Below are 11,652 nucleotides of genomic sequence, written 5' to 3' on the forward strand. Positions count from 1 at the left end.
CATACAGCATTAAAATTACAAGAATGTATCCCCACTTTTTTTTTTTTTAATCGGATTCTGCATAGTTATTTTTTGTGGGACAGCACAATGGGTTGGTTTTGCTCTTGCTTCTGGGTGGGTCAAGACTGAACACGTCCCAGAGGTAGCACAGCCCTTTTCAAGGCCGTGTGCTTGGACCATTCTCTCTAACAGGCCCTACTGGCTAGTCCAAGAAGTGCCATAGGCATGAATTAAAAACTGAACTTGAAGATGAATATTGCAAGGACAATTACTGCTTTTAATTAGAAAATAAAAGCCCAAAGCACAGGAATGGGGGTCAGGGGAATAGCTCACAGTGTAGCATGATTTTTAAGAGCTCTCTCCCATCATGCAGTCTATCAGCAATGCAAATGTTGAGATTTTTTCCAACCTGCTGATTGCACATGAAATGGAGGAAGAAGGCAATACCACTATCCACATTCTTTGGATTCAAGTAAAATATATTGCATTACAGATAAATTTTTCAAGTGATGGGTGAGAATTGCAGGAATGTTAAAGGCAGACGTAGATAGTATTCATATAAAAACTATACTGCAATGGAATGGCCAGGGTATATTAAGTATTTCTCACTATTCAAATAAAAGCAATCTGAATTCACCTCATTTATGAGAAGGAGTAATTAGTCAATTAGTAATATAGGCAAGGTGGGTGGGGTTTTGGTTTTGCTTTATTCTTGCTGTAGTATAAAGCCTTCAAACACATTATCCTTTGGACAGTGTATGTTGTTTGATTGTTTGCCAAAAGTGGGTTGTGAAACCAAGTTTATGGTGGCTTCTCTTTTCTTTCTTTTTCTTTTTTCTCCTTTTTTTTTGTTTTAATCTGATGATATACAAGAGTAAAACAGGTCTCTAAGGGAGAGCTTATGTTTTAATAGGAGATATAAAAGTATGGACACTGGAGGGAAAAATAGGTATCATATACACATTCTAGCAGTACTTATATGTCTTTAAAAACAAATAATTCCAATTATCTTGTCAGGGAAAAACAGCATTGAATTGCTTCAAAAGGTATCAAAAATAGAAGCACCACTTTACTAAATAACATGTCAAAGTACAGAGTGTTGTTTCTTATATCTTCTTTGTGGGGTTCCTCTGGCTGTCTCAGGAACTGAAATTCATATAGAAAGGTACATCTGTTACAGGAAGAGCTCTGTGGGTTTTCCCCCTGAATAGACTAAAACAAAAAAGCTGTTTATGTTGTCTCAGGCTATGCCTTGCATACTGTTCCAACAGCATTGCTGCCTCTGCCTAGGCAGCATTATGAATGGTTTCATGTTTCCAGTTTTAGGTGTCATAAAATACACTCTTGTGCTTGCTCTTTCCTTCTTGGCAGGTCTGTTGGATCTCTCTTCTCCTTGAAGTTTTCCCCCTAATTGTTCCACAAACATTTACTGGAATGATTCTTCATTTTTTGCCATCACTTTTTACAAAAAGGGGACCAAAACACAGTTCCAGGGTTTTACCTATGAGGTTTGCCAGAATTTTTGTTGAACGGTACCCTTTCTTCTTTCCTTTTTTATTTTATTTTTTTATTTTTTTTTTAGCTAGAAAGTATAACTGGGAAGGTTACAAAGCCCATGTTGTGTATGCCAGGCTGTGCCAGGGACTCATTTGTATGAAAATTGCCTCTGCCTGTGGGGGCCTGAAAAGAAAGGAAGTCTTGGACATTGAATTTTGTGCTGGTCAGTTCAAGAAGAACCCTCTCAGGGACTGGAGGCTGCTGACTTAAAAGCCTTTATTTTAAGCCTAGCATTAAGCATAGCTTCAAACCAGTATTAAAGGATGCCTTACCTCAATGCACTCCTTTTTTTCTTTGACTCAGGAACTGAGATACTAGAAAGCAGTCTGCCTTTTATGTAGCCAGTGTTTTACTGAATATGAACAGATCTATAGTGGATAATGCTGGAGTACTATAAATTCATCATCACAATCATCATGAGGTTTATAATGTGCACTTCTCATTTTGAATTTCTCTCTGTATATGCAGTTTCCACTGTGAGACCTTGCTTTTTTGTGTGTGTGGGATAAATTAGGCTTTTTAGAAGCTCATGTTCAACTTTTATGTATTCTTGTTTAGTAAGTTAATATAATGATAAGCCAGCTGCTTGTCAATATTATAGTCTCCAAGAACTCAAAATCACAGGCTTCTAGTACAGTATTTTTTAAAAAGTAGCAGGCAGAATAAATAGGTAGGAAATCAAACAGATAGTTTGGAAGCTGGGCACATTGAGGGTTTTTTTTATTTTGTTGTTGGGCGGGGTGATGTTGAATAATACTGAAAACAAAATCCAGCTGTCTACGTGCAACTGCTTGTGTTCAAAACCTTCAGTCCTTTTTAAATTGTTTGCATGGTGGAAGTTGATAAATTTTAACACAGATTCCTGAAATAAATATCCCTTGTGCAAGATACTTACATTTAGAAGGCTTATCCATGCATTGTCTCTAAACTCTGGTTTGGGGAGTCTGGAAAAATTAGCTTTATTATTTTGACTTCACTTTTTTTTTTTAATGATATATTCATGGGGGGAAGAAAACCTTTCTTATAAAAAAATTAATCTGTTATTTTAACAAATATATACTAACACTTGCAATGTTGGTACTCTTTTCTGTGGTATGTATGCAGCATTTCTCAAAGATCTCAATGCTAAGGAGAAGAGAGTGTAAATGACACTTAGTAAAATTGAAAACACCAAAAGTAACCTTGGACATATCAAAATTCACAATGTTCAATAAAAGAGAAACAGTAAAGGTATAGCTGAATTACAGAGTGGTTGACCATCTGTCTGTACTGTTTCTGTAAGAGCTATAATTGTTTAATCAGAACGTTTTTATTGGGTTTTCTTGAGGGAGGTCATTGATAAATATTACTAAGAACAGAGTGATGGTCATGTTACTATGAGGTGTCTCTCCGTAGTAACTGTATAGGATTAGAAATTCATGTGATCTTGGCAATATACTGGTAGACATCTGCAGGTGATTTATATTCATTGAATCTGATGTGAAATCCACCATATTGGAATACAATATGATACTATTTGTCATATGTAAAAACGGAATGAATCCTCAAAAGCATTAAAAATAAAAGCATTAGACTGTATTGTTTAGAATCATATGTAGTCAAGAGGTCAACATGTGCAAAGGCAGCCTGTTCTAGAAACCTGTTAGATAAATTAGGAGAATAAGAAGGTTTAAAGCTTTAAAGGAGATTATCCTGCTCTTCTCCACATGGCAGGCAGTGCTGATTAATGCTGTGTATTTCTTTAATCTCAGGGTTTGTAGGTGAAAACACCCAACCAATCCCAGAAAACAACATTGGAAACAGAATGCTTCAGAGTATGGGCTGGACCCCAGGCACAGGTCTCGGACCAGATGGCAAAGGAATAGCAGAGCCCATACGAGCCATGCAGAGACCCAAAGGACTTGGACTTGGATTTAGCTGACAGAGATAAAAATAAAGCTCAAAATTAATTAAAAAAAAAAAAAAAAAAAAAAAAAAAGAAAGAAAAAGGAAAAAATGGCAAACATATTATTTGTTGTGATCGGCAAATCCAGTTTTTCTTCTCTCAAAGATGGCTGAAGTCAACGAGCTTCACACAACTCCCACCAGCTGCAAGGTACAGCCGCAGTGACAGAACCGGCATTCGAGTCTGACTTCACAATGGTGCTAAAATGTACAAAAACTTCTACTTTTTTATTTTCTGTGGTCTTAAGGTTTGTATTAAGCATAAAATTCAGTGTACTCACTTTTTTTGGTAAAAGCTTCTGGCACAGCAGGTTTTAGTATATAAGGAAATTTTGTTTTGTAGGTATAATTTCATCTCAAGAGCCTTGATAAGATTTGTTGAGGAAAATGGAACTTTTTACAGCTATTGTGGCTTCCCCCTTTTCAGGCAAAATTTCCAAGCCTGGTATTTATAGTGTTTAACAATATTTGAGTATAAGTTGTCATTATGGCCATAATACATACATGTTTCCCAGTGGAGGGTGATATGGTATGCAATTTTGTCTAAGAGCATGAAAAACAGCTTTGTTGTCATAGGAATCTCATCCCAACACCATTTTCTGGCAATGTATTACTGTCTTCCACATTCAAGCTGAGAAGTAATGCTTTTATACTTGTTTTTATGTTTACAAAATTATCTTTCCTCAGCAAATACTGTACAGAGTTAGAGTTTACTCCAACTTTGGCTTTCCCTTCATATTAATAATCCTCAGTGTTGCCACATTTAAGAATAGTTTGAGCTTTGAAACAGGAAATTGTATTTCAGGGATGCCTGTTTCAGTGTTTTTCTGGGGTTTGGCACATTTTAAACAATGCAGTATTCAACATGGTGTTAACGTTTGGTTTGTGACCGAGCTGTTGCCAATGAGCCACAACCTTTAAGGATCATGAACAGAAAAAGGGCAAGGAGAAGCAGGATTAGGATGGAGGAAAGGAAGGAAAAAGATACTTTGATGGCATCTCACAAATCTAAGCTAGCAATTTAAAATCAAGAGGGATCATTAAGTGTTTTAATCAGTATCCTAATGTATCTAATGTCAGCAGAAGCAATTTCATTAAGCACCAACCAATCAAGCTCCTAGGGTACTTATTAGTCTGCAGGATAAAACAAATTCCACTTTAAAATTAAATGATAGGGCTGAAGGAAACTGTTTTTCAGATGGACTAAGGAGAAAATCGTGCTCCTCTCACCACCCATGCCTCTAGTAGCTGGCAACATTTACCTTCATTGCAGAGGGAACAGGATTTGATTCTGCAGTCTTTTTTTTTCTTCAAGAGGAGGATCTCCCTTCCTCAGCTCCCAGGCTGCAGAGAAAAATACTTAGTTCCAGATGCTTGCAAAGATATTTCTTTAGCATAAAAAGAGCACAGTTTTACTCATGCAACTGTGAAATATAGTGATTCATTTTAAGACGTGTTTTTATTACTTTCCTTTTTCTCTCAGCTTCACCCATTTTTCCAGGAAAATAGTAGCAGGAAGAGGAAAACCAGCAGCATTATAGCATTAAATTTGCTTGAAAGAAATGTTCATATTTTCCAGTGCAATTACTGTCAGTTTGGGGACGTTGTTTCAGCATACCACCATAGTGTAGAGATTACAGATTAGTAGCTGATGTTGTTTTTATGATAGTTGAATGCACATGTTCTTTGAGTTTCAGGAAGACCATTTATTGCTGTTTAAATACTTTGTATGATTGTGTGGTTTTACTTTTTAAAATTATAAGAAATTTTCAACAGAATTGGGATTTATACAGCAAAAGATACGTTTTATTGTAAGGTTTTGGGGCATAGCATAATGTGAGTTTGCCACTTCAAATATCTCTTGCACAACTGAACTTGGTTAAATACATTCCATATCCAAAGAATTTCAAGGCCACAGTTACAGAGGGCCAAGAGCCTGGAATTCTGCAGCTGGCAGAGGTGCCCACTTGTGTGTTATTCCAAATAATGCATTTCTGTGGCCTGCACCTGTTCTGACAGTGCCATGTGCTCCTGAGAGCAAATGAACTCTGACAACCTCTTTGTTTTGTACGCTGCAATCAGAAATCCCTTAAAATCATTTTCAACGTGTGAATTGCAAAAGTGAATCTTTTAAGATCTGTTTGTTGTAGCTCTATCTGTAAAACTGTAAAAGAATACTCAGTCTGTTAAAATTCCACTGTTCTGCTTTAGTTCCAAAACCTGCATGTCTTGGACTGGAAGTATGGCACCTATAACACTTCTTTGAAGTATTTCTGTGCAATTTATCATAGCAGTAGTTTCTCAAGAAATAAGTGTAGAGCCCCAGAAGTTCTTGAAACTGTTTCCTGTTTTTAAAAGGTAAGAGGGAAATAATGCATACATATTGAGGAAAAATATCTTTAGCTCATTCAACTCTTTTTTCATGCATTCCTACAGATGCAGTGAAGCAGCCAGCCTAGTAGACTGTCATAATGGATGAACTATGTAATCAGATTGAAAACCTTAAATTTTTTTGTTTTAAATCAGCCTTTTAGTGAGAATCTATTAGACATTAAGGTTAGTTAAACTGGTTTTGATATAGAGATAGATGCACTTTGTTTTCCCCAGGTATTATCAATAGATGCCTCTGCTGACAGTACACTTTATCTGTTAGAAGCTGTAGAACAAAGTGATTTATTAAAATATTTTAATGTAGTGTTTTGAGATATTTTTTGTGCAGTAAAATTCCCTTTCTGGCTCACACTGTGGTTTCATTTTCATTTTTCCGCATCTCACAGGAGTGGTTTTAAAGATACTCCAGCAGTGTGATTTCATACAGTTAAAACTAGTGTTAAGAAACAAAACAAAAATTAATTGCAGATTTTTTTTTTAAAGCCATTGCAATGTTATTTGGCTTTGAAACAGGTCAAAATACTTGGATTTACTGTTTGTTTTCTTCAGATCTTTCCTATGTCTAACCTGCAATCATACTGTGATACCTGCTATAAAGCTGGAACACATTGTTTTAAACTACGTATACAAGTTTTTTCAGATAATAATTCTTTATGCCTGTGACACTGAAGTTTTTTGCCTACATAAATAAATACGGGATCATCTTGTATCTAAAAGTTGTCATCCATCACTTGCCAGATTCTTTCCATTTAAATATTTGAATCAGTAGCTCAGCTGTTACCATGATATTCTTCCTCTGAAGAATGTGTAGTGAAGAGAAGAGATGTTGCCTATTATCAGCACTGTGTTTTGCTACCTGTTCCACGATGTCTCCAAGTTCTGTGAATTGAGCCATTAACTGTTAATAAAAGAAACCCATGAGCAGTATCTTATATCTAAATGAATATTTGTCAAAGTCAGAGAAGCATTATCAATATGCTTGTTTAACAAGTTTGTCCCTGCATTTGTCTTTCTGCAATTAGGTCAATAACGGGTGTAGAACAGCAGTAAATACCTAAACGCTTTGTATAGAACGCTTTGCTCTAACAACACAAATGCAAGATGGAATAAAATAAATAGACTCAATTCTTCATGGGCTTTGTATGTTCTTTTCTTTGAACTACCCTTTTTCAATAGTGCTATTGCACAGGTGAGTACAAAGGCATGCTGTTTCTGGAAATATAATTAAAGTGGCTTACCCCATGTACCAAGTAAATGCATACTAGGTTAAGCTATTACACTGCCTTTTATGTACTTTTTTGCTAGTACTTCTTTCCTAGGCTATTATTATCCTGCTGAAGAGGTTACACCACAATATCAGGAAATGCCTCGTTTAAGATGTTTGCAGTACTTTTGTTATCATATTCTTCTAAGACTTGTTACAAGTCTAAGTACAAGTTCCCTTCACTCCTTAGGTATGTGTATGCTTTGATAACCATGACAGGGCCTTGTGCTTTCTCTTCCAACAGTTCTCCAGAATTGTTCCTCCAAGGAAAACTCACACAGTCTTTGTTTTATTTTCCCTCTCCACCCTGCTCCCAGGGCACTTTCAATGAAGGCATATCAGAAATGGGAATCCCTCCCCTCTTAATCAAGAAAATTTCTAATTACACTTCCATCCCTAGCAGAGTTTTCAGGAGCAGTGGAGTAGCTGCAAAAGGGTTAGCACACATTTACTTGCAATTGATCGCTTGAAGTTTTTTGGGCTTCTCATGATTCTCTTCTGTCCTAGAGCAAAACAGATAATGGAGCTGTTTTCACCATGTTGCTTGTATTTGAATATTCAATCATTAAGTAATAAATTATGTAAACTTGATCTCCCTCACTAATGAGAACTGGTTTTTAACAGCTATGAAAAGTGGTTTAAATTAATATGAGGTATTCTGTCTATCGAAGGTTGTTATTTTGGCCTGTTGATGACATTCCTATGATGAATTTAAACATTGGGGAGTTTGACTTCTGAAAGTGTGAACATAAGTCATTAGCCTCTGAGGTATGTATGTGTTATTGTAAATATATGAGCTTATTAAAATGTCATTCAGAATATTTCATCATAGATATGCTCATTTCAGTTGTGTCTTGTCTATAATGTTGTCTTTTCTTCTTAATACTTGTCTGTTTTTCTGAAAAACTGCAGCTCTGTGTGTGTTTTTAAGTGACAATACTCAGTGTTTCCTCTCTTGAAGCATAATCTCTTGTAACTGGCAGGCCACTCAGGATTTTCTGTGATTTCTGCTGCTCTACAGAAGTTCCTTTTCCATCCCCTTTCTAAGCCAGTTGCCTGAAGGGCCACATGTTGCCTTCATCTGTTGTAAGAGATTTTGACACTGAGAACTTGGGATTTCTTTGTCCTTGATGAGGCAGTTGTGTGGGTCCCTGTCCTTCCTGTGGCCCCGAGTCAGTGAGAGATTTGTCCACGTATCTGCCATTGGCTTCCAAATGTGAAGTACTGTCTAAAAATAAGCAGCATGGAAGAATTTGCAGACTGAGGCTGTGACTTTCTTCCTTGTAAAAGATACAGGTCCTAAATTTTCTATGGCATCAGAGTTCCCTCAGGTCCCAGCTGCCTGTTTGCACGATTGTGCTGGCCCATCTTCAGCACTGAGCTCTTATAGAGCTGCTCTTTGGCTGCAGGAATGTACAGGTTAGCAGGTGGGTCATGTCAGTCTGTCCTTGCAGTACCCACACCAATACATTCCAGCATTGTGGGGAGTCAGGCTGCCATGTCAGCCTGGAATATCTTAATTTTGCAGAGCACAAAATAAGGCACAGCAAGCCACTCATAAACGGTTGTCAGTTTAGTATTCAGGACGTGATTCTGTAGGTGGGATGGGATCTTGTCAATTCAAAAAGATTATAGCAGAAAAGAAAGAGTTGCAGATAATGGAAGGGAACAACGATCACTTCTAAAGCTGTGATACAGTGAGAAGTTTGAAATTTCTTAAATTTGGGGGCAGATGAGTAAGGGAAGTCATGCACCAGGTACGCAGAGAAAGAAAACGTTAATGTTCCAAGTAATATTTTCTTTAATTTACAAACAAGATGTTAGTGTTTGGCAAAACAGGCTCAACATTTTGATCCCCCACTGAAGGATGCTGGAGGTTTTAATGCCTGAGATAAGCTAAACTTCTCATGCATCTGCTACGTTGAATCCTACAAACTTTCTCTGCAAGTCATCTTATTCTACACCTGTCCACACTCCATCTTTCTCCATCTTCTACTCAAGCATTTTATTGTTTGTGCTGGACCTCAGATTGCTCCCTGCATGTCCATTCCCATGAATTTTGTTTTCTTTTTTAATGAGGTGTGATTTTCTTAATCCTCTTCCTTGGAAGTTGCCTATAATGTTGTTTTAACTTACTGTCCTACAAGATAGATTTGAGTAGTTTAAGGAGATTCTTTGAAGAATCAGCACAAAGAGGTTCTAGTTTTTCCTCCCATAAAATGTTTCTACTTTTTTTTGATGTCTTTGAAGACCCCTACTGCTGTTCACCATTGCTTTCTCTCTTGCACAAACTTGATTGTTTTCTTACAGAATATTGTGGTGCAGAGTACAAGAATTTTTCTGATTGCATTTGCAAGTGTGCAGATTTTCAATTTCATGCCTTTGGTTTCAAGTCCTCAGAACTGAGTTTGAATTCCACACTTTTTTTTCCCCCAAAAGTTTCAGGTTATCCAGATGTTATACCTATTGTGAAGAAAGTGGAATGTTTATCTAAAATTTTCTAGATGCCAGATTCTCAGTAAATGTGGCACTGGCTCACTCTTCCTCTAGTATCAAATATGATCTGCAACATGAACCATACATATGTAAATACAAGATGCAAAAGACTGTTGAATGAAAATGCCAGTGATACTCAGTATGTTAATTTGGATTAAACTCAAACAGTTCCACTGTCTGGAAGAACAGTTTACAGATTTCTTTTTTATATGCCTTATTACTGAAATAAGAGATTTTGAGCGTGAGCCTGTAATGATTTTAAGGGTTTTCATAATGTGATGTAAATAATAAGTAACACAATTACCTAGTTGCCTTTATACTTACTGTGGTGTGTAAGCTGATTTATTTTTCATCTTCTTTTGTCAGTGAGCATGTGAATTGCAGTTCTGACTAACTGAATTTGGGCAATTTCTATCCATTGCCCATGAAGATATGTCAGCTGCTAAACAGTAGCTTTTAACCAGGAATTTTATAGAACAGAGATATGGACAGGAATGATAGCACTGGCAAAAGTGTTGGAATAGAGAAGATCACCTTTCAACCTCTATGTTGTACCTACCTGCAGTTTTCTCATTAAGCACTGGATCTTCCTTAGTAAAGGGTCACTAAGAAATGGTGTCAGTAATCAGACCTGCAGCCTGGAGTCCCAGGATTTGATACCTGTTTCATTGTTATTGCTAACATCAGAAGTGTTCCTCCCACAGCTGGCTTCCCTCTGAAACCTCCAGGGCTGTGAATGGACACCACTCCAGGAGAGCTGCTGGTAGGGGCACTTTGCAGTGGGTGGGGTGCCTCAGGTGCTGACTTCATCTTGGGCTTTCCTTTAATAGAATAAATCCTGAATTTGCACTATGGTCAGCCAAATCTGTGACTTCAGAGGAAAAAGATCTGCTCCTTAGGATAAGGGTATTTTCATATGAGATCGACATCTATATTAATCAAAAAAGTAAAACTTTTTTGTGTCAGATAATGTTTATTCACCAAAATCTAGTGGCTTGTGGAATATTCTAGTAAACTGCAGCCAAGACACAGTGTATTCCATGGGTTAGTCAGAAACTAAGTTACCCCAGTGTTCAGTTCTGGGTTACTAGTCCTTCTCCATAGGCTCAGGTACAGCCTCTCTTCTGGAAAATGAAAGAGCCTGGAAGCCTTGACAGTTTGAGGCCCCTGAAACTGCAGAGAAGGTCTCCCAGTGTCTCTCCAACCTTGAATGCTCCCCACCAGAAAGCAAAGAACTGCAAAACCTGAAATCACCCTGTGGCTTTTGTGGTTCTAGTGTGGGTCAATCATTGGAGGCTGCCCTTACAGCAGTTTCCATGCTTCCAGCTCAGAGGATGTGTTTTGGGAGGCTGGGGAGGCAGGGATGGCCAGGCTTCCTGCAGGGGAGCTGCTGACTGGGCAGGTCTAGAGGCTCCAAGTACACAGCAAGGAGCACCAGCTCAATAAACTGTGATTTGGACAACACATTCTTGCTCCTCAGCTTCTTTTGGAATTGTTGGAATGTCCTATGAAGAACAGCATCCAAGGCAAATTTCACTGCAGGTTTAAGGAAGGGCTGGCACATCTCAGTTTCTGGGAGCATTCTGAGTTAGCAGTAATGTCCTGGTAAATCAGTGTAAGTACAGGTTTGGACTTTCCAGAAGGGTCAGATGTGGTGATTGTGGAGTTTGCAGCCACTGCTGTGGGATTTTGTTCCAGGCACAGGCTGCCATCTCACCAGCTGTGTGAGAGGTTCATGCACTTCAGTGCAGATTGGTTATACATGCAGATTTTTAGGCAGTGGTTTGAGAAAGAAATCACTACATGACTTAATTATACTGGCCCATGACAAAAAGGTTGCAAGAGAAGTATTGGCAAGATAAGTATTCTGTTATGATTTTTGTCACCATCCAGGATAGTGGATCTTTGAATGTTTTTGGCCAGAACCACATCCCTTTGCTGTGTTTGGACCAGGTAAATTAAAAGAAGCAAAATAAAAAAAAAAAAAAAAAAAAAAAAAA

The 11,652-nt window shown here is 37.7% G+C and overlaps 1 protein-coding gene across 1 annotated transcript in view; it reads left to right on the plus strand.

The window, feature by feature from the left end:
• GPATCH2 (G-patch domain containing 2) overlaps positions 1–7,007 on the plus strand; it is a 119,216-nt gene extending 112,209 nt beyond the window's left edge. The window contains exon 10 of the mRNA XM_058020994.1: positions 3,309–7,007. Within this exon, the coding sequence (XP_057876977.1) occupies positions 3,309–3,478 (170 nt within the window). The 3' untranslated portion in view covers positions 3,479–7,007. The remainder of the gene's footprint in view (positions 1–3,308) is intronic.
• The last annotated feature ends 4,645 nt before the right edge of the window (positions 7,008–11,652 follow it).

Source organism: Melospiza georgiana, chromosome 3 (genome assembly GCF_028018845.1).
Source record: "Melospiza georgiana isolate bMelGeo1 chromosome 3, bMelGeo1.pri, whole genome shotgun sequence".
Taxonomy (NCBI): domain Eukaryota; kingdom Metazoa; phylum Chordata; class Aves; order Passeriformes; family Passerellidae; genus Melospiza; species Melospiza georgiana.